This window comes from Octopus sinensis, linkage group LG28 (assembly GCF_006345805.1).
Source record: "Octopus sinensis linkage group LG28, ASM634580v1, whole genome shotgun sequence".
NCBI lineage: Eukaryota > Metazoa > Mollusca > Cephalopoda > Octopoda > Octopodidae > Octopus > Octopus sinensis.
This window is the reverse complement of record NC_043024.1, coordinates 3,971,153-3,988,652: the sequence shown is the minus strand read 5'-3', so window position 1 is coordinate 3,988,652 and position 17,500 is coordinate 3,971,153. Positions and strand designations below refer to the sequence as shown.

At 42.4% G+C, this 17,500-nt stretch overlaps 1 protein-coding gene across 2 annotated transcripts in view; it reads right to left on the bottom strand.

The window, feature by feature from the left end:
• The window catches only part of LOC115225733 (brefeldin A-inhibited guanine nucleotide-exchange protein 3), a 95,484-nt gene that overhangs the window by 35,410 nt on the left and 42,574 nt on the right, over nt 1-17,500 (bottom strand). For both annotated transcript variants that reach the window (XM_029796663.2, XM_029796664.2), the window contains 7 exons: nt 16,211-16,475; nt 14,609-14,788; nt 12,627-12,882; nt 10,964-11,135; nt 6,336-6,853; nt 3,697-3,867; nt 1,210-1,327 (listed from right to left, as the gene is read on the bottom strand). In XM_029796663.2, the coding sequence (XP_029652523.1) occupies nt 1,210-1,327; nt 3,697-3,867; nt 6,336-6,853; nt 10,964-11,135; nt 12,627-12,882; nt 14,609-14,788; nt 16,211-16,475 (1,680 nt within the window). The remainder of the gene's footprint in view (nt 1-1,209; nt 1,328-3,696; nt 3,868-6,335; nt 6,854-10,963; nt 11,136-12,626; nt 12,883-14,608; nt 14,789-16,210; nt 16,476-17,500) is intronic.

The window sequence follows — 17,500 nt, the reverse complement described above, 5'->3', positions numbered from 1 at the left end:
TTATAATAATAATAATAATAATAAGGGTAAAATTAATTAATTAATTAATAATTCCACCAAGTAGTGATTCAGTATGTAAAAGACAGTTATCGGTAAATTTAAACAATATTTATTATAATAAGGGTTAAGCAAAAGAATTTGCTTCACCACACACCGAACTTAGAAATAGCAGCCAAAAAAAATATTGTCTGGGAGTTGTTCTTGCAGTAGAAGAAATAGCTATTTTTTTTTGGCTGCTATTTCTAAAGTTCGATGTGTGGTGAAGTAAATTATTTTGCTAACCCTTATTATAATAAAAATAAATATATACCTATATATATATGTTCTTAAAATTTAAATCTACATCTTTATCTGTATATCTACCTTCTCAAAATGTTACTAAATGAATTTGAAAGCTTTGTATTATTGGAAAACCTAAATAATGCTGAAGAGCACTCAGATCTTAAATCTGCTGTAATACTTACACATTTAATAAAATGTTGTAGTGCGAAACAATTGTACCAAACTACCGGAGTCATTCTTGTTGCTCATTTTTGATTGTGTGTGTGTATGTAATATATATATATATTTATAATAATAATAATAATAATAAGGGTAAAATTAATTAATTAATTAATAATTCCACCAAGTAGTGATTCAGTATGTAAAAGACAGTTATCGGTAAATTTAAACAATATTTATTATAATAAGGGTTAAGCAAAAGAATTTGCTTCACCACACACCGAACTTTAGAAATAGCAGCCAAAAAAAAATATTGTCTGGGAGTTGTTTCTTGCAGTAGAAGAAATAGCTAGTTTTTTTTTTGGCTGCTATTTCTAAAGTTCGATGTGTGGTGAAGTAAATTATTTTGCCTAACCCTTATTATAATAAAAATAAATATATACATATATATATATGTTCTTAAAATTTAAATCTACATCTTTATCTGTATATCTACCTTCTCTAAAATGTTACTAATTGATTTGAAAGCTTTTGTATTATTGGAAAACCTAAATAATTGGCTGAAGAGCACTCAGCATCTTAAATCTGCTGTAATACTTACAACATTTAATAAAATGTTGTAGTGCGAAACAATTGTACCAAACTACCGGAGTCATTCTTGTTGCTCATTTTTGATTGTGTGTGTGTATGTATATATATATATATATATATATGTATACATATATTATACACATACAAACACATAGACTGGTTTACTTATAGAAATACCTGATACAAGAGCATCCAAGACGTGAGATCACTTCCACAGGTTGTGCCACACATTCTATTAGGACAATGAACAGTTTGTACAGCATGGTCTCCAACATTTTCTCGTTTTTGTGGTCATCTATAACAAAAAATAAAAAATGATACACCATTTAAGATGTATGAATAATCGTTGTGAGGTGGGGGCTACCATACTTAAAGTATGGTAGCATCCACGTGCAAGAAACCTTAATTCATTCAAGTTATGCTTTTACTGGTCATAATAATCACCATCATCTTTTTTACTTTTTTTACTTTTACTTGTTTCAGTCATTTGACTGTGGCCATGCTGGAGCGCTGCCTTTAGTTGAGCAAATCGAACCCCAGGACTTATTCTTTGTAAGCCTAGTACTTGTTCTATCAGACTCTTTTGCCGAACCGCTAAGTTATGGGGATGTAAACACACCAGCATAGGTTGTCAAGTGATGTTGGGGAGACAAACACAGACACACAAACACACACTCGCATATATATATACATATATATGACGGGCTTCTTTCAGTTTCCGTCTACCAAATCCACTCACAAGGCTTTGGTCGGCCCGAGGCTATAGTAGAAGAACTGGCAGAAACGTTAGTGCGCCGGGCGAAATGCTTACCGGTATTTCGTCTGCCGTTACGTTGTGAGTTCAAATTCCACCAAGGTCGACTTTGCCTTTCATCCTTTTGGGGTCGATAAATAAAGTACCAGTTTCGTACTGGGGTCAATGTAATCGACTTAATCCCATTGTCTGTCTTTGTTTGTCCCTTCTATGTTTAGCCCCTTGTGGGCAATAAAGAAATATATAGTAGAAGAAACTTGCCCAAGGTGTCACACAGTGGGACTGAACCCGAAACCATGTGGTTCGGAAGCAAGCTGCTTACCACACTGCCACTCCTGCGCCTATCATGATCATCATCGTTTAATGTCCACTTTGACATGCTTCATTGAGTCACGTGGAATTTGTTGCGGCAGATGTTTCAATGGCTGGATGCCTTTCCTGTTGCCAGCCCTTACCTGTTTGAAAGTCAGGTAATATTTTCTCATGGCCAGACATGTCTTCACTGAACTTTGGAAGCAAAGGACATGGCTTGCATGACTACTGCGCAATGTCAAGGCAAGGGGATAGCACCACACACGTGTGCATCAACTACATGGTTCCTGGTTCAGTCCCATTACATGGCACCTTGGGCTGACCAAAGCCTTCTGAGAGGATTTGGGAGTTGGAAACTGAAAGACGCCTATCATATATATATTAGATACAGAATGCAAGGGAGAATTTGCTTAGTCTAGTCACAGTATTGTAAGAACTAAGGACATATTTCAGTACCCTTAGTAGAACCCATAGAAGGGATTCTCAAACTTTTGTTCCATGGTACCTCTTCATTATGTCCAGCAGTATTAGAGTACCTCTTCATTATGTCCAGCAGTAGACGGGTAGCCCTTTATCACGTCCCGGTACTATTGGGGTACTTCTTCGTAATGACTGGCAGAACTGACCCCAGGACTTATTCTTTGTAAGTCTAGTACTTATTCTATTGGTCTCTTTTACTGAACTGCTAAGTCATGGCAAGGTAAACACACCAACATTGGTTGTCAAGCGAAGGTAGGGGTGCAAGCACAGACATATACATATATACACACAACAGGCTTCTTTCAGTTTCCATCTACCAAGTCCACTCACAAGGCTTTGGTCGGTCCGAGGCTATAGTAGAAGACACTTGCCCAAGGTGCCATGCAGTGGGACTGAACCCGGAACCATGTGGTTGGTAAGCAGGCTATTTACCACACAGCCACTCCTGACAAATTTTTACAATAAAATCTTACATACACCCTCAAGGGCCACATGGACCCCCAGTTGAGAACCACAGATCTAACTGGTCCTAAACGCAGTCACGACTTGACTGTGGCCATGTTGGAGCACTACCTTAAAGGGATTTTTTTTTTAGTTGAAGAAATCAACCCAAGGACTTATTCTTTGTAAGCCTAGTACTTATTCTATCGGTCTCATCTTGGATGTCTCAAGATGACCGGAAGACAGTCAACATTTCATGGAATGGATGTGCAAAAGCAGCAGCTGACCGAACCCTGTGACCCATCGCACTCAACAGTGCAGAAGTGCCATGAATTATTGTTACACATGCGCACACACACACACACACACACACACACACAGAAACTGAAAGAAGCCTGTTGTGTGTGTATGTGTACCTCTGTATCTGTGTTTGTCATCCCACAGCTTGACAACTGGTGTTGGTGTGTTTACATCCCCGTAACTTGGCAGTTTGGCAAAAGAGACTAATAGAATAAGTGCCACGCTTTACAAAAATAATAACTGGAGGCGATTTGTTCAATTAAAATTCTTCATGGCAGTGCCCCAGCATGGCCATGGTCCAATGACTGAAACAGGTAAAACATAAAAGACAGAAAAATAAGAATAAAAAAAAACGATAACAAAGGAAAGTTTCTTACCTGAAAATTCCAAGACAAATTCCACAAGAAGATCTGTTGTGAGTCCACAACACAGTTTGAAATTAGTGGAACCAGTTTCCCAGTAAGTTTGGTTATGGTAACTGCGGCGGAGCCACGACTGTAGCGTCGGTAATAAAAGATTGTTCACGCAAAACATGCTGAATGTCGGACCTGAAACGCAAACAGAAGAAATTGTGAGACATGTTACCTGGCCTCACCTGTGCTGGAACCACATAAAAAGCATCCAGGCCACTCTACAGGGTGGTTGGGGTTAGGAAGGGTGTCCAGCCGTAAAAAAACATTCTAAAACAGATGCTGTAGCATGGGGGTAGTCTTCTACCTGGCTGGCTTTTGTCAAACAGTCCAACCCATGCCAGCATGGAAAAACAGACGTTTGATGATGATGATGATGATGAAAGGTGGTGAGCTGGCAGAATCGTTAGCACACCGGGCGAAATGCTTAACGGTATTTCGTCTGTCGTTACGTTTTGGGTTCAAATTCCGCCGAGGTCGACTTTGCCTTTCACCCTTTCGGGGTCGATTAAATAAGTACCAGTTACGTACTGGGGTCGATCTAATCGACTTAATCCGTTAGTCTATCCTTGTTTGTCCCCTCTGTGTTTAGCCCCTTCTGGGTAGTAAAGAAATAGGAATTGCGTCTGCTGTTACGTTCTGAGTTCAAATTCCGCCGAGGTCAACTTTGCCTTTCATTCTTTCGGGGTTGATAAATTAAGTACCAGTTACGCACTGGGGTCGATGTAATCGACTTAATCCCTTTGTCTGTCCTTGTTTGTCCCCTCTATGTTTAGCCCCTTGTGGGCAATAAAGAAACAGATGATGATGATGATGATGATGATGACGACACATGCATCCACCTTCACGTTGCAACCACGTGGCTTAGTGGTTAGGGTGTTAGACTCATGATTGTAAGATTGTGGTTTCAATTCCTGGACCAGGCAACGATTAGTGTCCTTGAGCAAAACGCTTAATTTCACATCGCTCCAGTCTACTAAGCTGACAAAAAGGAGTAACCCTCTGACAGACTGGCATATCGTCCAGGTGGGAAATATATTTGCCATGGAAACCAGGAAACTGGCCCTTATCAGTTGGCATGACTCAAGAAGATAACTTTACCATCCACCCTTATATAGTGTGGGGTAGTTATGAATCCGCTCTACAGCAGGGCACCTGTTCTTGTCCCTCTATCATACTTTGGCCTTTCAAAATTTAGCCTTAACAAATGATTAATTTAACCCTTTCTCCAGAACCAATATTAAATTTCCTGCCATCTTTCCCCAGGAGCAGAACTGCCCTCTTTGAGAGGCATCCATATAGCAGCCCTGCTTCTAAGTTGGTGTTCCTCTACTAATTCATGCCAACCTCCCTTCATTGGACACCAAACTCTGCTTGCGAAGACCTGTTGGGGCAAGTGAAATCGGAATCGAAATTGAACCAATCCTATGACTGGCACCCGGCATTTGCCAGGGCCGCTGGACTGACTCCTGTGCAGACGGCAAGTGAAAAAACACCATTTCAACCCTGTGCTTGAGGAGATCCATTGAGTCAAGAACACCAAAATCAATGGAAACTGCAGTTGTGATCCCTGAGCTGGTGGCACGTAAAAAAGCACCATCCGAACGTGGCCGATACCAGCGCCGCCTAGACTGGCTTCTGTGCCGGTGGCATGTAAAAAACACCATCCGAACGTGGCCAATGCCAGCGCCGCCTAGACTGGCTTCCGTGCCCGTGGCACGTAAAATGCACCAATCTGACCGTGGCCGTTGCCAGCCTAGCCTGGCACATAAAAAGCACCCACTACACTCACGGAGTGGTTGGCGTTAGGAAAGGCATCCAGCTGTAGAAACACTGCCAGATCAGACTGGAGCCTGGTGCAGCCTTCTGGCTTCCCAGATCCCCGGTCGAACCGTCCAACCCGTGTTAGCATGGAAAACGGATGTTAAACGATGATGATGATGATGATAACGGATGAGGTTTAGTGACTGGAAGGGCATCCAGCTGTAGAAACACTGCCAGATCAGACTGGAGCTTGGTGCAGCCTTCTGGCTTCCCAGATCCCCGGTCGAACCGTCCAACCCGTGTTAGCATGGAAAACGGATGTTAAACGATGATGATGATGATGATAACGGATGAGGTTTAGTGACTGGAAGGGCATCCAGCTGTAGAAACACTGCCAGATCAGACTGGAGCTTGGTGCAGCCTTCTGGCTTCCCAGATCCCCGGTCGAACCGTCCAACCCGTGCTAGCATGGAAAACGGATGTTAAACGATGATGATGATGATGATAACGGATGAGGTTTAGTGACTGGAAGGGCATACAGCTATAGAAACACTGCCAAATCAGACTGGAGCCTGGTGCAGCCTTCTGGCTTCCCAGATCCCCGGTCGAACCGTCCAACCCATGCTAGCATGGAAAACGGACGTTAAACGATGATGATGATGATAACGGATGAGGTTTAGTGACTGGAAGGGCATCCAGCTGTAGAAACACTGCCAAATCAGACTGGAGCCTGGTGCAGCCTCCTGGCTTCCCAGATCCCCGGTCGAACCGTCCAACCCATGCTAGCATGGAAAAACGGACGCTAAACGACGATGATGATGATGATGAAGAATTAAACTCACCTGGAGTCTTTGTAGTTTCTCTCAGCAATTCAAACAGCATTTCCATTGTCTGTGGTTGATAAGTGCGAGGACAGACGGCCGTGGCGCTGGCCAAACCATCCAATATGAGAAACCAGACGTGTAGAAGGCCGCAATGATTGTCGAGCGATTCCAAGCTTATCATTTGATACAAATTTACTCGGTCTTCGCACCTTAGGTTCTCCATCAAGCCGAGTTTCTCAGTGGTGGGCACATCGAGGCCGGAATCCTGCGATGTGATGCTGTGGCTGTCAGTCGGGCTGTTCCGCCTGTCCCTGTTTGATGCCATTTCAGGCTGGGACGCGACAACGGGGTCGGCGAGATTTTCGCCCTGCGGAATGTTGGATTTGGATTCTGAACTGTTTGTTGTTGTTGTTGATGTGGGTGTTTTTGTTGTTGTTGTTGTTGAATCTACTGATGAGAAATTTTGCTTAAAAAGTTCAAAGTCCATATTGGAAATATTTGGGTCTACAATCTCCTGGAGAAACCCTACTTGGATCCTGAAAGGGGACAAAAATCAAAATTAAAATATGATAAAATAAAATAAAATAAAATAAAATGAAAAAATTCAATTAGGTGCAGGTGTAAGCTGTGTGGTAAGTAGCTTGTTTACCAACCACATGGTTCCAGGTTCAGTCCCACTGCGTAGCACCTTGGGCAAGTGTCTTCTACTATAGCCTCGAGCCGACCAAAGCCTTGTGAGTGGATTTGGTAGACGGAAACTGAAAGAAGCCTGTCGTATATATGTATATATATATATACATGTAGGAGTGGCTGTGTGGTAAATAGCTTGCTTACCAACCACATGGTTCCAGGTTCAGTCCCACTGCGTAGCACCTTGGCCAAGTGTCTTCTACTATAGCCTCAGGCCGACCAAAGCCTTGTGAGTGGATTTGGTAGACGGAAACTGAAAGAAGCCTGTCGTATATATGTATATATATATATATACATGTAGGAGTGGCTGCGTGGTAAGTAGCTTGCTTACCAACCACATGGTTCCAGGTTCAGTCCCACTGCGTAGCACCTTGGGCAAGTGTCTTCTACTATAGCCTCGAGCCAACCAAAGCCTTGTGAGTGGATTTGGTAGACGGAAACTGAAAGAAGCCTGTCGTATATATGTATATATATATATACATGTAGGAGTGGCTGTGTGGTAAATAGCTTGCTTACCAACCACATGGTTCCAGGTTCAGTCCCACTGCGTAGCACCTTGGCCAAGTGTCTTCTACTATAGCCTCAGGCCGACCAAAGCCTTGTGAGTGGATTTGGTAGACGGAAACTGAAAGAAGCCTGTCGTATATATGTATATATATATATATACATGTAGGAGTGGCTGCGTGGTAAGTAGCTTGCTTACCAACCACATGGTTCCAGGTTCAGTCCCACTGCGTAGCACCTTGGCCAAGTGTCTTCTACTATAGCCTCAGGCCGACCAAAGCCTTGTGAGTGGATTTGGTAGACGGAAACTGAAAGAAGCCCGTCGTATATATGTATATATATATATGTATGTGTGTGTGTTTGTGTTAGTCCCCCTAGCATTGCTTGATAACCGATGCTGGTGTGTTTATGTCCCCGTCACTTAGCGGTTCGGCAAAAGAGACCGATAGATTAAGTACTGGGCTTGCAAAAGAATGAGTCCCGGGGTCGAGTTGCTCGATTAGAGGTGGTGCTCCAGCATGGCCGCAGTCAAATGACTGAAACAAGTAAAAGAGTAAAGAGTATGGTTCTGGGTTCAAACCCACTGCATGGCACCTCATGAAAGTGTCTTCTGCTAAAGCCTCAGCCTGACCATAGCTATCTGAGTGGATTTGGTAGAAGGAAACTGAAAGAAGCCTGTCATGTGTGTGTATGTGTGTGTGTGTGTGTGTGTGTGTGTGTGCGTGCATATGTGGGTGTGACTGTGTGTGTGTGTGCATGTGCATGTGTGTGTGTGTGTGCGTGCGTGTGTGTGTGTGCATATGTGGGTGTGTCTTTATGTGTGTGTGTGTGTGTGTCTGTGTGTGTGTGTGCATATGTGGGTGTTTCTTTGTGTTTGTCTTTCACTACTGCTTGGTAACAGGTGTTGGTTTGTCTATGTCCCCATAAACTCATCGCTTCGGCAAAAAAAAAAGGGACTGATAAAATAAGGACCCGGCTTTAAAAAACAAGTCCTGGGGTCATTTCATTCAACTAAAACTTTTCAAGGCAGTGCCCCAGCATGGGCGCAGTCCAATGACTAACACAACCAAAAGCTGAAAGCTCCACTATTGATCTCTAATTATACACCTCACCGTATTACTGGTACTAGAGAGAGTAACAACGCAGCCTCGATACACTGACCAAATTACTTAACATGTGCTTTATTCCTGAAGACAACAAAGACCACCTTGATGAAGATTTCACTGCTAATTTTATAACATCAATCGATCAATCATATAGAGCAGGGGTTCCCAACTGGTGGTTCCCGACCCCTTGGGAGGTGGGGGTTGCAAAGTAGCCTGGTCAAGTAGCCTTGCTAGAAATGGTTTGGAATAATATGAATTTCAATTCATTGATTACATTTTTACATGCTTTGCTGACAATAGGGGTTTGCGAGGGTTTCAAGCTTTTGGGTAAGGGGTCGCAAGCGCAAAACCGTTGGGGACTGCTGATATTCTTTCTCTCTTTCTTCCTTTTACTTGTTACAGTCATTTGACTGCGGCCATGCTGGAGCACCACCTTTAGTCGGGCAAATCGACCCCGGGACTTATTCTTTGGAAGCCTAGTACTTATTCTATTGGGTCTCTTTTGCCGAACTGCTAAGTGACGGGGATGTAAACACACCAGCATCAGTTGTCAAGCAATGTTGGAGGGACAAACACAGACACACACATACATATATATGCATAAGGCGGCGAGCCGGCAGAAACGTTAGCACGCCACGCAAAATGCTTAGCCATATTTCGACTGCTGTTACGTTCTGGGTTCAAATTCCGCCGAGGTTGACTTTGCCTTTCATCCTTTCAGGGTCGATAAATTAAGTACCAGTTATGCACTGGGGTCGATGTAATCAACTTAATCCGTTTGTCTGTCCTTGTTTGTCCCCTCTGTGTTTAGCCCCTTGTGGGTAGTAAAGAAATATATATATATACATATATATATGACGGGCTTCTTTCAGTTTCCATCTACCAAATCCACTCACAAAGCATTGGTCGGCCCGAGGCTATAGGAAAATAACACTTGCCCAAGGTGCTATGCAGTGCGACTGAACCCGAAACCATGTGGTTGGTAAGCAAGCTACTTACCACACAGCATATATAAATCTCTGCTCAGTGTTTCTAATTCGTATTTTCCGACCAGTTGGACAGCCAGTTAGCACAAGAAGTCAAAATATTTTGACAGGAATCAAGGAAGACAACCCAAGTCTGTAATAGTCAATTCACAGTTACCTCCCTTACAACTGTTCAATGCAGATGTGAGGACAACTGCTCCATAACGCCTGCTTTCATCGATCTGGGCAGGGGCTCTCGAAACAGACCTGGGGGTGTTTATACCTTTTAGTCTACAGCAGAGGTTCTCAGCCATTTTTTTGCCTACAGACCCTTTTGATTCCTGTTTCAATCGGCTGGACCCTTAAAACCATTTCACGTTTAATGAAATCCTATTATATTTTTATAATTAAATATTATCAGGAAATTACATAAAAAAGAGAAAAAATTCTTTTATTCTTTTACTTGTTTCAGTCATTTGACTGTGGCCATGCTGGAGTACCGCCTTTAGTCGAGCAAAGCGACCCCAGGACTTATTCTTTGGAAGCCTAGTACTTATTCTATCGGTGTCTTGTGCCGAACCGCTAAGTTACAGGGACATAGAGACACTAGCATCGGTTGTCAAGCGATGTTGGAGGAGACACACACACACACACACACACACATATATATATATATACATACATATATACGACGGGCTTCTTTCAGTTTCCATTTATCCAATCTGCTCACAAGGCTTTGGTCGGTCCAAGGCTATAGTAGAAGACACTGCCCAAGGTGCCACGCAGTGGGACTGAACCTGGAACCATGTAGTTGGTAAGCAAGCTACTTACCACACAACCACTCCTGCACCCATTATTAAAATATATACATATACGACGGGCTTCTTTTCAGTTTCCGCCTACCAAATCCACACACATATATATATACATACATATATACGACGGGCTTCTTTCAGTTTCCATTTACCCAATCCACTCACAAGGCTTTGGTCGGCCCGAGGCTATAGTAGAAGATATTTGCCCAAGGTGCCACGCAGTGGGACTGAACCCGGAACCATGTGGTTGGTAAGCAAACTACTTACCACACAGCCACTCCTGCACCTATGGACGTTAAATGATGACGATGATGATGTCAATGGATGTTGACTCTAATAATTTGTACATCGGAGAAATTTAACCATTTTATTGCACATACTTTTTAACGACAAAATCTCATATGGCTTCATTAAGGATCATATGACCCTAGTCGAAAATCATTGGTCCCTAATGAGAAATTTTCTCCCTGACAAAATACAGTAAATGGTATTCATACAGGTTCAAATTCTCTTTTGAACATATTTGTACAGGTAACAAGTTTACAGAGAAATGTTCGTTTACATACCTGTGTGCACTGTTGAAAATTGGAGACTGTGGCATTTTCCACATGGAGGCCAACATGTGGCAACACTGCTTCAGGTAGTTGAGGGCTGGGAGACAGAGGTTCTCCGTGCAGTCATTGGTGGCGAAATCACTGCCAGAGTCAGAATCTCCATCACTGGAGCATTCAAACTCACCTGGAATAGAAAATTAATGCAGATGAGGGCACACATCACTTGTGGGGTACATACACTTTGTTTCTTCCTTCTCGAGCCATGCCTGGCTCATAAGGGCCGTTTCCCAGTTTCCTTGGCGTATAGGTTCCCCACCTGGACGGGATGCCGGTCCATCGCAGGTGAGCTGCAAGATGCAGGAGGAAAGAGCGAGAGAAAGTTGTGGCGAAAGAGTCGGCAGAAGTTTCGCCATTACCTTCTGCCGGAGCCGCGAGGAGCTTAGGTGTTTTTGCTCATAAACACACACATCGCCCGGTCTGAGATTCGAACCCTCGATCCCTCGACCGCGAGTCTGCTGCTCTCACCACTAGGCCATGTGCCTCCATATGTACATACACTTGGGAATAGGCTAACGGAAAGTACAGAATACAGAATATCCCTTCAATTGACAGTGGGACTGTTACATCTTGCTCAACACGTTTATGTCCTGTATTATAATGGCGTACTTTGCTATCGGCCCAGGTGGCCCAAACAGCGTGACTGGCCATGAACGGCTACTTCAAAGACTGCTCCACAGCTTGTGGCTGTCCAACAGTACAGGTGCCAGTCATGTGGCACTGGCATTGACCACACTTGAATGATGCTTTTACGTGCCAACAGCACAGGTGTCAATTATGTGGCACTGATATCAACCACACTTGAATGGTGCTTTTTATGTACCACTGGCATGGGTACCAGTCAGGTGGCACTGGGATCAGCTATGTTCGAATGGGGCTTTTTACGTGTCACTGGCACAGGTGCCACTCAGGTAACACTGGCGAGATAAATAGATTAGATGTATTTATTGCCAGAAACAACTCAATTTTTTTCTGTGACATTTTACATACTTCAACCTACACAAGTTAATGTGTGAAAAACAAAACAGGAATTTTAACAGAAGATTCTATAAAACAAGATTTTAAACATTGAATGGCTATGGGGATATACCAGAGTAAAATAGTAACCAAAGGGGTCCACTGACGAAAATGAGGACCACCAATGATGATGAAGAGAGCACAAGAACGGCAGCAACAATAAGTGGAGGCGCAATGGCCCAATGGTTTGGGCAGCGGACTCGCGGTCGGAGGATCGCGGTTTTGATTCCCAGACCGAGCGTTGTGTGTGTTTATTGAGCGAAAGCACCTAAAAAGCTCCATGAGGCTCTGGCAGGGGGTGGTGGCGACCCCTGTTGTACTCTTTCGCTCCAGCTTTCTCTCACTCTTTCTTCCTGTTTCTTGTCCCCCAACTTCCTACGCAACCGCCGAGCCTGGATGCGCATTCATTTCATCCATCCGTCGATGCTCTCGGTGTCGGGGGGTGGGGGTGACCTGGTTTCTCTTCTGCGGGTCTTACGAATAGCAAAGGACCACGTTTTGGACTTCTCCCATCTTGCGAGCTCTGGGACGAAGACCGCTTCGCTCAACAAACAAACAAACACACAAACAAAGCAGCAACAACAGTCTACTGTAAACTTACCTGGGCCACGGACGTACTTCAACAGACAGAGTATACAGTCGACGGCCGCATTGGCAAAGACCAAAATATTGTCTGTGTTGAGGAAGACTTCGAAGACATCAAGAACAGCAGCAATATGGCGCTGTCGAGATTCGTTAATTTCCTCATTTAAAGTGTATTCAATCTTCACAGCCTGGAGAGCTGCAAACAGGGGTCTCCACCCGGATCGGATCTCGGCTGTGCAAGCTTCCACAAGTTCACAGATTGAACATACAACCTGAAAGAATAGAATACATGAAATATTTTTTAAATATGACACACATATATACATACATATACACACACGCATATATATATATACACACACACACACATATATACACACACACACACATATATACACACACACACACATATATATATATATACACACACACACACATATATACACACACACACACACATATATACACACACACACACATATATACACACACACACACACATATATATATATATATCTCAAGACATTATTGGTGATGAACCAGGAAAATCAATGATGACCATCACCAAAGAACTTCAGGTGTTGGAGTGGTGTATGATGACATTTGATATAAGCCATACATACTGAGGAGAGGTCAAATCATGTCTGCAAAGGCACAGAAAAACTGTTTGATCCATGACCAGCGGTCACTTTTCACGGAGGTAAGGTGGCTGATGCAGGTGGGACCTAAAAAGCATCTTCCGAGCGTTGGGCCCTATGGAGGCAATGATAAATGACTGAGACCTTTGACATTATGTTGTGCTTGAGAAGAAGACCCATCAAGCCAAGTAAAATCGCAGTCGTGGTAGATACCGGTGTCACGCAAATGGCACTCGTGCCGGTGGCATCTAAAAGTACCCCTTATACTCTCTGAGTGGTTGGCGTTAGGAAGGGCATCCAGCCATAGAAAACCATGCCAAATCAGACTGGAGTTTGGTGCAACCTTCCAGCTTACCAGCCCTGGTCAAACTGTCCAACCCATGCCAGCTTGGACAATGGACGTTAAACGATGATGATGATGATGATGTTAAAATCCATTGTGAACAAGGCATGCTTTGGTTCTATATCATCATCATTTAACATCTGTTTTCCATGCAGCCATGGGTTGTACAGATTGACGGGAGCTAGGAAGCCAGAGAGCCCAGACCCCAGTTGCGTGGTTTGGCATGGTTTCTATGGCTGGATGCCCTTCCTAACACCAACTGCTTTACAGAGTGTGCTGGGTGCCTTTTCTTTTTTTTATATGACATCAGCACAGGTGCTTTTTATGTGGCACCAGCACAGGTGTTCTTATATGGCACCAGCACAGGTGTTCTTAAGTGGCACCAGCACAGGTGCTCTTATGTGACACCAGCACAGGTGCTCTTATGTGGTACCAGCACAGGTGCTCTTATGTGGCACCAGCACAGGTGCTCTTATGCGGAACCAGCACAGGTGCTATTATGTGGCACCAGCACAGGTGTTTTTATGTGGCACCAGCACAGGTGTTCTCATGTGGAACCAGCACAGGTGTTCTTATGTGACACCAGCACAGGTGTTCTTATGTGACACCAGCACAGGTGTTCTTATGTGGCACTAGCACAGGTGTTCTTATGCGGAACCAGCACAGGTGCTATTATGTGGCACCAGCACAGGTGCTATTATGTGGCACCAGCACAGGTGCTCTTATGTGACACCGCACAGGTGTTCTTATGTGACACCAGCACAGGTGCTTTTTATGTGGCACCAGCACAGGTGTTTTTATGTGGCACCAGCACAGGTGTTCTTATGTGGAACCAGCACAGGTGTTTTTTCGTGGCACCACCCACACACACGTCTACATACATATCAATACCTTCATACACATACACCGATGCATAGAAACAATAGTCAGCCAGTATAGTGTTGTACCGTAGTGCCTGTATAGTGTGGTGTAATAGTACCGTATAGTATGGTATGGTAGTAGATTGCTTCCTCTTACCTGGTCTTGCACATCTCCATCACATATATCCATCGAGAAGAGACTTTCAAAACCTTTACACAACAACTCGTTCACATGAAAATGAGGTTTCTCTGTGTGAGTACTCAATACTGACGTTATATAATCGTGCATACAGGTCACAGCCATTTTGGAGATTCGTCTTTCCCGGTTGCCAGCAGCCTGAACAAAAAGAAGAACAGATACAGAAAAACCATAAAACAGCTTCTAATGTAGTCATGTGACTAGCTTAGAATATTTAATAGAGAAACAATTCTTAACCCTTTTCATAGCAACCTGCCTCTGTCTTGTTTTCATGTGCTTGGAATTAAAAATCTTCCACCAAACCTTAGTCACAATTTATATTCCTAACACTAGCTGAATGATAACTAAGTTATTTTACTAAATTCTTTGTTATATTTAAAATTAATTGAAAGAAACACAGAGCATCTCAATAGAAATATGGTAACAAAAGGGTTAACAAATTATTAATTTAACCCTTTTGATACCAACCTACCTGAAACCACCTCTGGCTCTATAGTACAAATATCTTGTTTTTATAAGTTTTGAATTAAAATCTTCCACCAAACCTTAGTCACAATTTATATTCCTAACACTAGCTTAATGATAACTAAGTTATTTTACTAAATTCTTTGTTATATTTAAAATTAATTGAAAGAAACACAGAGCATCTCAATAGAAATATGGTAACAAAAGGGTTAACAAATTATTAATTTAACCCTTTTGATACCAACCTACCTGAAACCACCTCTGGCTCTATAGTACAAATATCTTGTTTTTATAAGTTTTGAATTAAAATCTTCCACCAAACCTTAGTCACAATTTATATTCCTAACACTAGCTTAATGATAACTAAGTTATTTTACTAAATTCTTTGTTATATTTAAAATTAATTGAAAGAAACACAGAGCATCTCAATAGAAATATGGTAACAAAAGGGTTAACAAATTATTAATTTAACCCTTTTGATACCAACCTACCTGAAACCACCTCTGTCTCTGTAGTACAAATATCTTGTTTTTATAAGTTTTGAATTAAAATCTTCCACCAAAACTTAATCACAATTTATGTTCCTAACACTAACTTAATGATAACGAAGTTATTTTACTAAATTCTTTGTAATATTTAGAATGAATTGAAAGAAACACAGAGCATCTCAACAGAAATAATGGTAACAAAAGGGTTAAGGAGTGCACTGGGTGCTTTGTATGTGGCACCAAGGAAATTGCAAGGTGGTTCTTCTCTAATTTATATACATATATTATATATTGTAAAATTTGATTTAGTACTACTAAATTGAATTTTTTCCTGTAAGTTTGGAATAATATTCCCTAATATTATTATTATTATATAAATGTATATCATCATTGTTTAACGTCCGTTTTCCATGTTGGCATGGGATGGACAGTTTTACAGGAACTGGCCAGCCAGGGAGCTGTCCAGGGTCTAATTGTCTGTTGTGGCATGGTTTCTGCAGCTAGATGCCCACAATAGACAACTGGAGTCTGGACGGTTTACATTCTGACCTACACCAACTAATATACATTCAACTGTACCGAAACGGTGAAATAGCCCATTATTTACCTCAACCAAATGAGTGGAAACTGCGTTGAAAGCCTGCACCAGGTGTAACAAGGGTCTGCCAGTGTGCAAGACCTTCATGAGGACTTCCTGAAGTCTGTAGAGCAGGAGGGCGTTGGTTGGTAGTTTAATTGCCACGTTGATGATTTCTTCATCGTCGTTGATTGTAGAGAGCTGTACGAGCTGGTGGTGGCTGGCTGTGCAGAGCTCAGACAGGAAGCTAACCAGAGCTTGCAGGTTCAATTTCTGAGCAGCATCTTCGAAAAGACTAAACGACAAAGAGGAAAAAAAAAAGTAAGAAACAACATAAAAAAAAAACTTAATATACAACAAGAACAATAATTCTTTCTACTGAAGGCAGAAGGCCTGAAATTTCAGTGGAGCGGGGTGGGGATATAGTCGATTATATCAACCCCAAAATGAGAGAAGGATAAGTTAACCTTGGCAAAACTTATTATCTGGAACACTAACAATTCTGCCTGCTAAACACCTTAATAATAATAAAAATAATAATAATCTTTTCTACTATAGGCACAAGGCCTGGAACTTGAGGGGGTGTGATTAGTTGATTGCATTGACCCCCCCCCCAGTGGTTTACTGGTACTTAATTTATCGACCCCTGTAAAGATGAAAGGTGAAGTCGACCTCGGCGGAATTTGAACTCAAAACGTAGCGATAAGCAAAATACCGCTAAGCATTTTGTCCAGCGAGCAAACAATTCTGCTAGCTCAATGCTTTAATAATAATAATGATGATGATGATGGTTTCAAATTTTGCTACAAGGGAAGTAGTTTGGGGGGGGGGGATGAGGCGATTACATCGGCTACCCCAGTACGCAACTGGTACTAAATTTATCGACCCCGAAAAGATGAAAGGCAAAGTCAACCTTGGCAGAATTTGAACTCAGAATGTAATAATCATCATCATCATCATCATCATCATCGTTTAGCGTTCGCTTTCCATGCTAGCATGGGTTGGACGGTTCAACTGGGGTCTGGGAAGCCAGAATGCTGCGCCAGGCCCAGTTTGATCTGGCAATGTTTCTACGGCTGGATGCCCTTCCTAACGCCAATAATAATAATAATAATAATAATAATAATAATAATAATAATAATAATCCTTTCTACTGGAGGGACAAGGCCTTAAATTTGGCAGGAGGGGGCCAGTCGATTATATTGACCCCAGTATTTCACTGGTACTGATTTTCTACAACAGATTCCTATATAATTGGAATTGAAACCATCTGAAGTGTATTTGTAGAAAGTTTCATTAAAAAATATCCTTTTTTCTGAA